The following is a 15,130-nucleotide window of genomic DNA, read 5'->3' as shown; positions in this document are numbered from 1 at the left end:
TTGCTCAAATCTTAATTAAAAAGCACTTACGCTAGGCAGCTTACTGTTGTCAATTCCTGCCGTGATTGCTTAACCCAAGTTTCACAATGTTGTTATTCTTTTTATTACTTAACTGTTAAATATGTTAGTTCTAATTAACATTGTTGTTGCAAAGCAAGGGTTTATAAAGATCCCATGCTTTTAAACGTGTAGGGGAACATTGCTATTAGTAACCGTTACGTTAATTTTATCAGTTACTTTATCTGACTGTCATTTAGAACTTGTAGAATGTAGCATACTGCTAGCTTAAAAAAACAGTGATAGTCATTTTTGGACTTTGTTGTAACACAACAGTGCTGTGCAGCAGCCTGCCATCACACCTCATTTACTGCAGCACACATTTAACTCCTACAGCTCTATAATGCTGCAGTGATTTTTGCCCATTATTCTTCTGGTCAAGTTGTCATTAATAAGTTTGGAAGAGAAATACTAATTGTGTGATCACCAGCAATGAGTGCTTTCTCTAAAAACAAAACTGGAAGTGAAGTCTGTTGGTAATTATGACCCTGTTCCCTGAGCACTCGCACCATGGGCAGTTTTAGTGACATGAGAAAAGGTACCATGAGGGTAAGAACTCAGGGCACCTATGTTTTTAAGATGCCGAATAATCAATTTGGGGCTGAGAGTCTACAGTTTGTGCATCCCTCAAGTGGAGTAAAGGGAGCAAAGGATACTTACTGTACCTCCTGTGTCCCTCCATCTCTATCAGCAGAATCATAGAATTGTTTGAGTTGGAGGGACCTTTAAAGGCCATCTGGTCCAACTCCCTGCAATGAACAGGAACACCTACAGCTCGATCAGAGCGTTCAGAGCCTGGTCCAACCTGACCTTGAATGTCTCCAAGGATAGGGTATCCACCACAGATGCATCCCTTGTTTCCAGAAGCAGATCTTCATTTTTAATGCCTCTACCTGCTGCACCTTGGCTCCAGCCTGTGACCTCTAGCTAGCCCCAGGGAGTTGGTGGGGTTTCTGGTCACTGCTGACCTAGATTGGAGCTGAACCAGTGACCTACATATGAGGGGTGACAAACTTTAGCAATCCCCTGAGCCAGCATGTCCCTCACCTGTGTGCAAAGTAAACTACATGTTTTGGACTAAGCTAAATGGCTTGCAGTTCACCCTGCCTGTGATCTCTGCCAGGTGAGCCAGGTGATGCTGGGGCTTCTCAGCCCAGGCAGCTTAACCCTGAGCTTGCAAGCCTGCAGAATAGAGCTGGAAAAGCTGGGGGATGTGGGGCTGTGAAGCCAGATGTGTTCTGAGCTCCCTGCCAAGGGCTTTGGCTGTTTTTAAACATAAGAAGCAAAGGCATTATGGTCAGTATGATACATGGGTCAGAAAGCTTGTAGAGGTTCACAAGAGACAAAGCTTGTTTTTGCAGCAGAGCAGAGTAGCAGGCTTATTGTTGCATTGAAGCACCTATCTATGACATTACAGCCTCGAAGAAGTCCTGGCCAAACTCAGTCAGTCACCAGCCAAAGTGCTAAACGCTGTTTGAAATAATCCTTCATGGTTTCTTTTCCTCCTGCCACTGCAGCCCTGCATTCAGCTTCCCCCACCCCATCAACCCCGTGACGTACCAGCAGATCCTGACCCAGCAGCGAGGTCTGAGCTCGGCTTTTGGGCACACTCCTCCCCTCATCCAGCCGTCTCCTACCTTTCCCCCTCGGCAGCACATGGCCGTCATCTCTGTCAACCCACCTCCGGCACAGATCAGCAGCAACAGTAACTGCATCTCCGACTCCAGTCAGGTAGGGGTGGCTCTCACCTTACAGCACACGTTATTCCTCCTGACAAAGCATTTCTGGATTTGTCACAGTCAAATTCTGCACCCACCTCCCTCCTTGGACACCCACACATACATGCACAGGAGCCAATGGCCTTGATCCAACAAAGCACCAAACGTGATACACAGGGCCATCTCAGGCAGCAAATCTCTCTGAGCAGCTGTCACATGCTGCTGAAATCAGTGGGATTTGGCACATGCTGAAGTGTTTTGCCAGATAAGCACATGAATGCTGTGAATCAAGCTTTGTCGGTCTTTCACCCATCCCTCCTTCCTTTTTTCTACTGATGTGGATCATGCAGATAGTTTTAAAGTATGTGACTCCTTCCCTCTCAATCAGGTAAGTGCATCCTCTGTAGGACCTCTCACCGTTTTGTATACTGTTCCCTTTTTTCACTTGTCACTTCCTCAGGTGGTCTGCTGTTGATTTTTAGTTTTGCAGAATCAAAGGCCACATTTTGAGTATTAAGAATGCTGCAGTGTGTATGAAGTCATACACCTCACCTGGTCCATACTGACTGATACCTGTGCACTCACACACACGTGTGTGTGCACATACCCTACACGCATATGTAGTGAATATGCTTAGCACATTTTTAATCATTTTTCTTTCTGCTTTTCATTCCTTTGAAGTTTAAATTGCAATTGGTTTTCTCCCCAGAGACTTAATTCACCTCATTTCACACCCATTTCAAATTGTTGTTTTAGTTGCACTATACTGAACTTTTCAGACTGGTTTATTGTTTTAGGATTTCTCATGGCTGCTGCACTGCAAACTCTGTTTGTTATTGAAGGTTATTTGATTGATTGGTTTTGTTTTCTTCTCACAAACTGGCTACCAAAATAATGTGGCTGGTAGGAGTTATGCCTCTGTGTAATAACTTGCATGACCAATCTTGAGCAATTAGCAAGAGTAGTGTATTTAAAATGTTAATGTTCCAATTTTATGCGCATACAATGGGATTTTTTTCTCTTGAAGTTGTTTTCATTTTTTAAGGGCTTAGCAAAATATACACGCCGCCTTTCATGCACCCAGCATGAAGGAGCCCTCACATGTAACCAGAGCCCCCCACTCCTCTCAGGAATTCATTTTCTCAACAAGTCATTTCATCACACTGAGAAATAAAATCATGGCTTGGGTGGATGTTACATAACATTTTCATGGGTCTGACAGGGACTGGACCGTTCTGAAAGAGCCAAACTTGCTGGTGAGCTTACAGAAGCTGATGGTACTCTTTATTTCTCCCTCTTTTCTGCCTCACACAAACCCACACAGACTAGTTTTCACATGAAGCCCATGGCAGCAGTCCAACACACCATTGTCCCCATCCACTCTTGACGTTCAACCTTGATTGATTTTTTTTAGTTAACTTTGAACAACGCTGCAGGCTGCATTGAGTCTCTCATCCCAAACCCTGTACCACATCTTGCCTGGTTTTCCTTCCTAGAGCAAGCAGAGCAGCGAGTCAGCCGTGAGCAGCACCGTCAATCCAGTAATTAACAAGCGCACCAAGGTCAAGACTGAAGTCGAGGGCTTGCCCCCAGTATCCCCAACCACGCAGGTAACCTCCTTGGTGCGAGACGTGTTGGGGCCCGAGGCAGCAAAGCTGCTGGGTCTTCTTGCCTCTGGGAATGATGTTGTTGGCATATTTTGATGCAGTGACTGAGTAAAGCATTCAGTGGGTGCTTAGGACTCAGCGTGCTGCTGCTGTGGTTGGATACAGAAAGAGGAGGGAGGGAATAGTTGAAGCTTGATAGCTTTAAAAAATGGCATTGGAGTTTTCTGTGCTGCAAAGCAAGCAGTATTGGTGTTTCAGAGCAAACATAGATTACAGGGGATTCTTGGATGTAGGTAGAAAGCTTGCCAAAAAAAGACTCCTTGATTCAACAAGGAATTGCTCCTAGCAACATCCTTTACATAAGTGTCACATTTGACACCAAGAAGGGTCCAAAGCCCCTTGCTTTCTTTTCAGAACTCTGTGACTGCAAACTGTTTAATGGCTGACAGTATCCATCTGACCATCCTTTATCACAACTGTAAACTATCAGGAGTGCTCTGGGCACTTCATTTTCATGAAATATTAGGCCACGTTATTGTCAAGCGAATGGAAGAGTTGATGACAAATTTCTCCTCCTGCCCTGGTTCAGGAGCGGGTCTCAGCATGATGCATGGGGACAGCAATGTGTGCAGTCATCAGGGGGCTGGTAAAATTGATGAAGATAGCATATCAGGGAAAGATAAACATGCTGTAGTCAGCATGATTAGGGCAAAGAGGCAGCTCTCTGGAGCTTTGAGTTTAGGAGCACATCCACACACTGCTGGAAAAGCACGTGCCCCAAAAAACCAATCTGGCCAACACCCAGGCTAATAGGCAACATGTTTCCTGCAGCAAATGAAAAAAGATTTAAAAGCCATCACCAGCTTTCTAAAGCATCTGTAGCAGAGGAGCTGTAGGATGGACAGCTACTTCCTTGATGGCTGCCATTGACAGCAGAGTGCTTGTAAAGCATCAGCCTCTCCCTGCAGCTCTGTCCCAGTGCTTCATCCATTGAGTCCCACGTGAAATAAACACTGCAGGAGGGGAGGGAATTGTTTAAAATGGTGCATGGAGGCTTGATTAGAAGAACAAGGTGAAATTAAGAGGAAGAAAATGTGTCCTGGTTATCTAATGGTTCCTAATGAGAAAATGTGTGGAGTAATACCCCGAGGGAAATGTAGGTTTCACATCTTGCAGTATTTCAGTATTGACTGAGAGATTATTGGAAAGTGCCTTGTGAGAGACAGTCTATTCCTGGCTGGGAGAACAGCTTAGAAGACTGAATGTCATGGGTGCCTCCTTTTAAGCTGGTCTGAGCAACAGCCACCTTTGGAAGTTTGGGGATTCCCATTCTGGAGAAGACTGCTGAAAACCTGATTACTGAGGAATAACCATCCCCAAAAAAGCATCCATATGAGTGTTTTGTTTCAGAAATGCTGCATTAGAAAAACCTCATGTGAGTTGTGGTTTGGGTATCTAAAATCCTTGTCCAGACAGGCTTCCCAATGATGGTGTGTGCTATAAAAATGTGATCCAGACAAGATCCATGGAACACAGCGAAGCACCAGGCAGCACAGAACTGAGTTACTGTGCTTTTATGGTACCACAGTAGCTCCAATGCAGGCTCAGATTAATGTTGAACTAGCTAGAAATGAAACATGTCAGTCCTCTTAAACAAATTTTGGAGGTTTCTGTTTGTTTTTTTTCAGCAGAAGGTAGAAACATTTTGGAAAAATAATATTTTTAGTAGAAAATCTCACTTTTTCAGAGACAGCTTTTTGTGGAAAGAAACAGCTCAACAAAAGTATTGTTCACAGCTCGACCAAATAGAGCTGCTGGAAAAAGAAACTGCTGTTCAAACTTTCTCAGGCTATTGCTCAGATGTACTTTAATCTCCAGAAATCTTTCTGTGAATTTCTACAGTTTCCTTTCCCAGGAGTCACCTTGCAATATCTATATATTTATATATATGTATTTAGATGAAGAGCTAATTAAAACAAATCTCTTCCTCTCCATATCTAAACCGCTGAACTGAAAAGTCACAGCTGGCATGTATGTCATGAGCTAGTTAATGAAAATTGTTGAACTCTTATACAGCAGATCTTACTTTCCAAGCCATAGAAGGCTGTTAAGTCATTAATCATTGTGGCCTGTCGGTAGGCATTGCAAAGGTGTTGATGGGGAAGGAGGTGGCAGCCAAATAGGTCCATCTGGGCAGGTCACAGACAATTTGAGATGGGTCTAGCTGTGGCTTAATACTTATGGGGCCAACCAGAGCATCAGGTCACAGTGAGCAATGTCTGATGGAGTGAGTCACACCCCAGGTGCTCCTGTGCCCTAGAGATGGGATGATCTGTGCTGGGCAGGGGTAGTAATTGGGAGGAAAGAGAATGAAGGGGGTAAAAACCATCGGGGTTTGTTGGCTGCTGGTTGCCTTGTCTATAGTGCAAGTAGCTGTGACTCATATTGAGTGACCACTGTCCCTCTGACTTGTAGTAATTTGTATTTGCATTCTGTGTTACTCTGTTGTGTAGGTGTCAATGCTTTAATCCTTGCAGCAGCCATATAAAATACCTTCTGTGATTCATTTAGCTCCGAGGAGTTGGGTAGACAGAGAAGTTCAGAAGAGAGCTCACAGTGTCCTAGGATTAGATTAACTAATGTATGAAGAACCTATACTGGAGCCAGCACCCCTGGATCTCTGTTCTGCAGTCATCACGGGGTCTTGCTCAAGATTCTTATATTTGCCAGTCACAGAAAGTTCGGAAGGCTCAACACTTTTTCCCTGTGGAGAGTCCCGGTGGCATTAATCTTTGGGTAACAGTTAAGCATCATTTTCTGATCTACTGAAAGATAAAATATATGCCTCTCCCCAGCCCATGTCAGGTGAGACTGGTAACTATAAGCTTTGACTGTTTCCTTCGTGCTCGTATTTTCCTCACCTCCACAGATCAGAAGTTGCTCCAGCAAAGGACAAAAACAAATATCAAAAGCTTTTTCCTTTCTCCAGCCTTTCCTGCAGCTGCTCCTGACCTGACTGGAGCCAACACCACTGCAACCATGGCTTTGGGGTGTTTCATGTATTGTCATTAACTCTGATCCATTTCTGCCAAAACTCTGTAACTCGTTATTTCTCTGTAATCAAGGATGCTGTGTTGCTACAATGAGCTCACCTTAGTGATCAGTTGGTACCTGCCCTGTAATCTATGAGTGACAGAGGAATTCAGATGAAAGAAGTTCACCTTATACAATGCACTGTTGTGTCTTGCAGGAGCATCTGACAGACCTGAAAGAAGATCTAGATAAGGATGAATGTAAACAGGAGCCTGAGGTTATTTATGAGACGAACTGTCACTGGGAAGGGTGCACAAAGGAATATGACACTCAAGAGCAGCTCGTCCATGTGAGTAATGGCTGGGAGGAAACTCCAGCGATAAATTTGGGTTTCTGTGCACTTGTCCTCATTTTTTATCACTAGCTGCTGTACAGCCAGAGCCCACTCGGGGAGCTACTAAAGGTGCAAATCAGAGATACGATGTGTAAACACTGCCAAAGCAGGTTGCTGCTCCCTCAGGAGTTTAGCTGCAAGAAGCGTCTCATAGATTATTTGATGTTGTTCTCTCCCCAGCTGCTGAGGCTGCAGTTTTGGTCTCCCTTGTGCACCATCTAGTAAAAGAAGATCCATGCATAGGACCTGATCAGAAAATAGGGAGAAGGACTGAGTCCTTCTCTCAGGCTGTATTCACTGAGCCTCCTCATACACCTACACTAGTTATATGTGGGCCAGGACGATCTATACCATCCTCAGACCTTGGCACAAGCTGTGAGGCCGTGTCACTTAGGGACTGTTGACGTGCCCAGCTCCTTCCTCCCACCTCCCTGCCCATCAGCAAAAAACAGAGCACTTCCAGAGTGTGGGGACATGCTACAGTGTCTCCCTCAGGGCCTGAAATAAAGGAAGTGGGCTGACTTTTTAAAAATTGGGAAATAAGGCTTCAATAATCACAGTGATGTCCCCAAACCAATGTCGAAGCTGCTCTCTGAAGGATCTCCAAACCAAGTCATTCAAACCAAATTTTCAGTTCTAATTAATTCCAAGAACCTTTTGTGTGCTTTGTTTTGTGTGGGAATCCACTGTTTGGTTTTATTTTCGCTGCTGGGGTTGAAAAATCCCTCAAACTCCAAGCAAGTCCCTGAGAAATCTGTGTCTGAGCCCCATCCTGCCCTTGGCCCAGCAACCTCCCAGTCCTCATTAGGGCCTGTGGTGTGAGCCCTGCTTGTTGGACACCAGCCAGGGCTTGCTGGGAATTCATCAACCTCAGCAACCATGTTGCAACCCTTTGCTATACATTTTACTGTAGTCAAGTTTAGACACCACCAAGTAAGCGTTAGTCTCTATCCCTCAAGCTCTGCGCACAAATGTAACCTTAGCCCAGAGAGACTCTGCTCCAGGTGATCATCTGGGGCATTTATTCTTCTTCAACCTAAGGCTAAACACCTGCCCAACCTACCAGATGTCACCCATCCAGAACAACAAGTCCTTGAGGACAGACAGATCTGGAAATTGTTTTCAAGGTCCAAACGAGCATTTCTGTTTAATGGGTTGCACATTGTAGGTCTCAGGGTGGTACTTTACTGTAGTTAAACCACAACGGCCATGTCGGATGGGCTGGTCTCACTTTTGCCCAGCAGTATTTGTGCATTTCCCTCTCAAAGGTAAGAAAAACCCTTTAACTCTACCCAGTGCAGGGCAGATCCAGGCAGCTCAGCACAATTTATTTCCAGAGAAAAGCCAAAGAAAAATATTTGACAGAATGTCCAAGATTTTCCTAAATTTGGATGGCTATAAAAACAGATACTTTTGTACTATGATTACTAGCAACGCGGGGTTGTGGATTTGGGATGCCCAAAATACACATGTAAATGAAATACAGATGTCATGGGCCAACTTCTGAGAGGGTGGCATCCCACCATGCATGGAAAAAATCCTGTTTGTGTGCAGAGCAAAGTACTTGGGCATGCAGGGCCTGTTCTGCACACGCAGTGGGCAATGTGCTTATGGGAGCATTGCGTGTCAAAGAGGAGCAGTGGGAATCAGAGTGTATTTTTTCAAGTACAACCGGTCCCAGCCTGGAAGGCTGCACACATCTGAAAGAAGCCCAAGGAAAGCCATAGGCCTGTTAAGGGTTTAGTGGGGGCTGTGGAGCAGCGTAGTTAAGTGTGGTGAGTCGTGTGACTGTTCCTGCATGGAGTGATGGGAAGCAGATGTTGCCCAGACAGTGAGTTCATAAGCCGTAAGGGGGGCTGCAGTCCCCCACCAATAAAAGTGTCTTCCTCTGGCCCAAGGGGAACCCAACAGGGGAGCCCACACGCTTCCTGCTAGCACTGCTTTGCGTAGTCTTGGTTGCAAGTCAGATTCCCATGTAAACAGAGCCAGGAGATTTCTTTGCAGTCCAGTCTGGATGTGGTGCAATATGTCCATAGGTCTCCCAGGGGGCTAACCAGATCTCTGCCAAAATTTAACACCTGTGCCATGTTAAAAAATCAGAGCTGTAGGCAGCTGTTCTCCAATCCTACCCAAAACCTAACCCAAAGCTGCATGCCACAGCCTCCCTCCATCATCCAGGCATGTGGCAGGTCTTTGTCCCCAGGCCTGGGTCATGGTGTACGGAATGCCAGGCTTGAGTCAGCCGGGGCCATGAAGGCACACTGCTCTGTTTTCCTGACTTTCTGTGTCCTCATGCTGCCCCGCCACCCCTACAAATCTCATCCCAAGCCACAACATGTGTGCCTGGCCTTGGCCAGGGGGTGGAGATGGGGACTGGAAAAAAATCTCAGCACAAAAAAACAAAACCCAAACCCAAAGTGGTTTATTTTAGGATTTCCTGTCAGTGAATGTCTGCTGAAAACACAGGAGCAAGGACAGGCATTATTTTTGGCAGCAGGACCCCATTCAGAGACAAGGCTGCTGCTGGAGCCGTGTTTCCAATGGGCTGGTCTCCATCTCTGTTTATTTTCGTTAGTGTTTCATCTGCCTCTGGATAGTGAAAAGTACCCTCATCTTCCTCTCAGGGAACATGAAGGCTGACATGTTCTGGGGCTGACCTTTCAGCACCCAGAAGGAGGATTTTAGGGACCTAAGAAATGAGCAGTCATTGGGTCTGCCAGGTTCTACCTAGCACATAGCTTTCAGATGCTGTCATTTCCTGCCAGCCCCACTCTGAGGCAAGTGGAGGTTTTGGGGACAGCACCATGCTGCCTTGTGTCCTCTGCCCCCTCTTTTGGCATCTCTCCACAAAGGGGTCCTGGCTGCACGGTGTGGTGTGGGAGGTTTCAGCAGACAGAAGTGACGCTGTCATAGAATCTTGAGTTGAAAGGGACCCATAAGGATCATTGAGTCCAACTTCTGTCAGCTGTGGTCTACTAACATCATCCTCTCTTAACCCATTAGCACTGGTACTGGGCACCCCCAGGAGACACCAAGAGGGCTCCTCATTCCCTGGCGCTGCATGTACCCATTGCTTTTGCAGCACTTATGGCAAACCTCTGATTTATAGCTGCTTCGGACCAAGCACCCAGCTGGACATGCCAGACCACAGCACTGGTCCCTGTGTCCCTGTGGACTGAGGGGTTATTGGGGTCATCTGTGCACCTGGCATCCAGGTGCAGTGCCCAATGACAAGCACTGGGGAGGGCACAGTTAGTTTTGGGAACACCATCTGTGCTTTGCTGGCATCAGCAGTTCCAAGAGTGACCTGTTTCTCCCTTCTCTCACACCAGCACATCAACAACGATCATATCCATGGGGAGAAGAAGGAGTTTGTCTGCCGCTGGCAAGACTGCACACGGGAGCAGAAGCCCTTCAAAGCTCAGTACATGCTGGTGGTGCACATGCGAAGGCACACTGGAGAGAAGCCCCACAAGTGCACGGTGAGCTGGAGGGGACATGCAGAACTTCTCAGGTTGGCAAGTGGGACACTGGATTTGGGGTCACACAGATGTGTGCAGACAGGGTCATTGCTGCTTGTGGGTTGCACCGTGGGGACAGTGCAGCTACACCAGGAGGGCAGTTGAGAGTCTGGTGGGCAAAACTGCATTTTGTGGGGAAACTGGGGGCCTAGGTCAACATCTCCTGCCTCCCCTGTCTTAATTCAGAGGTGATGTAAATCCTGGGGTGCTTAAGCCTCAGGAGGAGCTCTGTTCTCAAATCGGCTGCATGCACACAGCATGGCACCTAGCATTAATCAGTGACTGAGAAAGAGTGTAAGGTGCTGTTTTCTATCTCAGTCCTGTGGGTAGAAGCTCACCTCTTCCTCAGCCTTGAGACACTGAAGCCCATGTCTCTCATCCCACATGGAGTCTCTCATCAAGCCACTGGCTGATGTGGGGCAGCCAAGTAGGCATGAGAGGGAACACTGGAAAGAAATAAGCCATGAAGTTCCGTGGCTGCGGCCAGCTGGTGGGAGAGGAGAGCTGCTCATCATCTCTTCCCACGTATGCTTCAGCCCTAGGGCCCAGCCATATCTTTTGCTATCCTCTACTCCCACCCTTTTCCTCTTGCCAGTACCTCTTCCACTGCCAGCATTATGCTGTTCCTCTCCCCAGGGTCTCCAGGATGAGCCTCTCTTTCTGCTTGGCAGATGTCTGAGCCCTCCTCCAGTATCTTCCTCCTCTTCTGCTGTATTAGTCACTTCCAGCCCTGCTCCCCCTGCAACTCTCTCCCAGCTCCTGCTTACAAATATTAGGATATGTATTATTTGCTTGCTGCACAACTCTTTTATCAATCTTCCAGCCCTGTGTTCATTTAATTTAAAGCCTAAGCTCCCCAGGGCATAGGGCTATGTCTTTTGTTTTAATCTTCTAAAGTACCTTGCCCAATTCTCATGCTTTACCAATCTTACTTTTGGAAGTATCAAGGAGAATTGATCGGTGATGTGCTGCAAAGTGAGAAAGAAGTCCCTTGCAGGTGGAGGGACAAAAAAGGTGAAAAGTAGCAGGGACTTCTTCATTGCTGAAATGGAGCAGGAAAATCCACTGCTGCTCAATCCCACCTCGCTCCAGTCTTGGTTTTCTCTCACTGGAGCAGTGACAGGGCTGTGGGAGTTTGCAGTTTTGAGCCATCCTCTGCCTGCAGGAGAACTGTGGTCTTTCTGCATGTGTTGTGTCATAGCAGCCCTCTCTGAAGTGGAGTGTTGACCATTAACAATTGTCTGGGATAACACGGAAGCTTTGCAGATGGTGCCCTTCTTTGGCAGAGCATTCCTTGCCTGAGTCTGGCAGTGATTTTTCCAAGTGCCATTCATTTCAGACAAGAAGTTTGTGGTGTACATAAAGCTACAGATGAACCCCATTGCAGCTTGGGATCCGGTAAAGAATTGTTTCAACAGATGACAGCCAGAACTCCCACTGACATAATCAAATCCACGCATAAGAGTGGGAACAGCCTCTTTGAACAAACACAGGATGCTTTGCTGAGATCTTATTTGAAAATGGAACCTCAGAGTTTTTCTTCTTCAAATGCATTTTTTTTTTTGTGTCAGTATCCAGCAAAACCAAGAATGGACACTTGGAGTTGAACTCATGCTGAGTTCCTTTTGTTTTTCAACGAGTGGAATGATGTGTTTCAGTAACCATAAATGACTCCAGTTGTAAAGGACTGTCTGCCTTCCAAGGGAAGGAAATGCTATACTGTGCTACTTCACAGTTACAGGGTCTAATGGGCTGAGGAAGGTTGTCTGAGGAAGGTGAACCAGATTCATCCTGTCCAAACATACCCACAGAAGGAATCTCTTGAAGTTGCTCCTTGAAGAGATCTGGGTAACAGAAGATCACAGAACCCTTACTTCCACCATCCCCATGCCAGACCATAAAGGGATACCTGAGTAACCCTGTCTGTTTTCCAGCACAGCGAAGCTGTACGGGATCATCCTGTGCCCGTGTGCTGGGGTCCTAGATAACAAGGAATGGGAGAACCTAGTTAGAGGAGCCCTACCTGCCTAGAGCCAGGACAGTGGCACCTGAACTACTGCACCTAAGTTCACCCTGTGGTTAGTGTGAGGGCTGCATTCAGCCAGAATTTGGAAGGAAGCCCTGGATTCCTTAAAATTCAGCATTTGTAAGTTCTTGCATGCTTCATCCAAGAGCATTTAAGACAGCCTCCTGGATCTGAGTGACTGGTGAGGTCCTTCATGCTGCAGATGGGGCAGGTGCAGGGAGAAACCTCCAAACAGAGCAGAGAGTGGTGGAACTGCATCTCCTGAAGCCTGACGGTGTAACTCCCAAGCTGCTCCTTCTTGTTGTGTGGGCAGCTGGTTTCCTTCCAGGAGCAAGGCTTCTGGCCTGTACTCTCATCCAAGAATCCATCTGTCTTCAAGATTGAGAGCCTTGTTTTTTAAACTGTAATGTCAGACAGCCTGACCACAGCATCTTCCAAGAGTATACCCAGGCTGTAATTTGGGAAACTTCAAAGCTTGCTAGATTTTTACTTGTGTGTTAGAGAACGGTCTGGTCTTTCCAGCTCCGGAGCTAGGGAAGCTGCAAGGCTGGTCAAGCTGTCGAGAAGCCGTCAGTTCTCTGAGTGAGAGGAAAGGAGTATATTAGTTGCAAAGGGATGGCTAAGAGAATGGAGGGCTGTTCAGGCCCGCTGGAAAAAGCAGTTTCTTGTTGAAATGTCAGGTGTGTACCCGACAAGGAGCAGCACCTTAAGTGTGAGTCACCACTGAAACTCTCAGCCTGCCTAGGGAGGGGAATTCTCCCAACAAAGTGGATGTTGTTCCCTAAAACACAAGCCCTTTAAAGGGAAGGGGGGAAAAAAAAAGAGAAAGAATGAGAAACAGATGAGAAGGTTTTAGGCAGGAGGGAAATCAAATTTTTCTGGTTAATTAATCACCCTTCTTGTGTTGTTTTCTTTTTTTCTTTTAGTTTGAGGGTTGCTCCAAGGCTTATTCCCGCCTGGAGAACTTAAAGACACACCTGAGGTCCCACACTGGAGAAAAACCTTACGTCTGTGAACACGAAGGCTGCAATAAAGCCTTTTCCAATGCCTCGGATAGAGCCAAGCACCAGAACAGGACGCATTCCAATGAGGTAAGCCTGGACTCACCGCAGCTCAACGGAGAGCTTTTTTGTTTCATTTTGCTGACAATAAACATGCACTTTACACGCTGGACTCGTGTAAAAAGAAACCTACTGTAATGAGAGGTTTTTCTTATTTTTAATGGGATTTATTTTGTTGAAGAGCCAGACCACGTTAGCTTTATATTTATGAAAGCCATGTTTGAAATCATAAACAGATGTTAAAGTATGCAAACTTCTTAATCGGCTTTGGAAATTATAAGTGAGCATTTTCCAAACTTATAATTTTTAATAGCGCGAATAGGGTTGTATGTTTGTGCATGTGGTGTTTCACGTTCGTGTGGCACAGACCTGCAGTAGCATAACAGCTACCCGGGATTCTGACACTCTGGAAATAATACTTCCTCCATCGTTTGATGTACAGTGATAGAGCACAATGCAATGCTTTGTTAACCTTGGCTAATTAAGACCCGCTATTAGTAGTAGGGGAGCAGAGGAAATTGCCTTTATTGTAACGCATGTGATGGTCTGTTGCAATCAACCATAGCCGACGATTGAAATTTATATTACCACTAATTAGCTGACAGGGGGAGAAAAAACAACACTCTGAAGTTCTAATAATGTTTGCAGCCATGAAGAATTCAGTCTGCAGCCTAATTTGCAACTGTTAAATATAGACTATTGGAGAGTGGAACACAAGTGCTATGGATGAGAGCTTTTTAAAGTGATGCTAAGGACTTTTGGGGAGTATTTCTATCTCTGGCATCATAATATCTGCCAGTAATAACCGCAGCTCTGTAGGTTGAAGCTCTTCTGTTCAAGTCAGAATAAGGATTCAGACTCAAGGGCGCCCTTTTGTTCTGTGTGATGCTGAGACCTGGATCTAAGTATTATTTTAATTTGTTTGGATATAAACCCAGATGCTAGGGTTGTCCTTTGCCTGTGAGCTATTTCCTCAGCGAGATGGAGGTTAAAATTAACCTGTATCTGCACTGGGGTTGGTTCAAGGCTGTGCAGACCCTGAGATCAGGAGTGACCAACAGGACAAGCAACCTCTCACCTGCTGAGCAGCCAAGCCTGCATTCTCAATAGCTGGTGTTTGGTTAACAAAACTTGTTTTCTGTTAAAGCTTATTCTATTGGGAATTGGATAGGATGACTTACTCTCACTGGTACAGCTTCATGTGTTAGAAATAGCTTGTTTTCCAGCCCTGGAAGCTTCCTATGTCTTCCCCCAGTGCTGTATGCAATGTCTCTTTCATTGTTGCTATTTCCCTTCCACAGCACTACACTAAGCTGCTCTTCTTTCTCTCATGTTAAGTACGCCAATCAAGGCACTGAAGTCTCCCACTAGTATAGCTTTGTTTCCTATCTTAGATCAGTTCTCTGTGTGCCTCTTCCATCCATAAGGATCCTCACTTGGATAGACCAAGACTTCTTGTACAACTTTCAGTACTGGATACAGAGTCTCTGACCAGTTTGTGCGCATTGAAGCGCATGTGAACTAATTTCAGTATGTGGATTATTTTTTGCCTGTAGATCACTTGAACTCTGATCCCTAAAGCTTTTCCTGGATGCCTCCTAGGCGTGCCAGAGTCTTCCCTTCTGTTTGTCCAAGAGATGTCCCATATTCCTACATATGGAATTTTGCCTTTGGCTGTATTATTACATTACATTTCTTCAAATGGGTTCAGCT

The 15,130-nt window shown here is 45.9% G+C and overlaps 1 protein-coding gene across 8 annotated transcripts in view; it reads left to right on the top strand.

The window, feature by feature from the left end:
- The window catches only part of GLI2 (GLI family zinc finger 2), a 201,752-nt gene that overhangs the window by 175,400 nt on the left and 11,222 nt on the right, over positions 1 to 15,130 (top strand). For 7 of the 8 annotated variants that reach the window (XM_032445769.1, XM_015868813.1, XM_015868814.2 and 4 more), the window contains 5 exons: positions 1,575 to 1,788; positions 3,272 to 3,385; positions 6,633 to 6,764; positions 10,142 to 10,291; positions 13,283 to 13,447. In XM_032445769.1, coding sequence (XP_032301660.1) covers positions 1,575 to 1,788; positions 3,272 to 3,385; positions 6,633 to 6,764; positions 10,142 to 10,291; positions 13,283 to 13,447 — 775 coding nt within the window. The remainder of the gene's footprint in view (positions 1 to 1,574; positions 1,789 to 3,271; positions 3,386 to 6,632; positions 6,765 to 10,141; positions 10,292 to 13,282; positions 13,448 to 15,130) is intronic. The other variant, XM_015868819.2, reaches the window with a different exon arrangement.

This window comes from Coturnix japonica, chromosome 7 (genome assembly GCF_001577835.2).
Source record: "Coturnix japonica isolate 7356 chromosome 7, Coturnix japonica 2.1, whole genome shotgun sequence".
In the NCBI taxonomy this organism is placed as follows: domain Eukaryota; kingdom Metazoa; phylum Chordata; class Aves; order Galliformes; family Phasianidae; genus Coturnix; species Coturnix japonica.
Note: the sequence above shows the minus strand (reverse complement) of the source record. Positions and strands in the feature narration are given on the sequence as shown.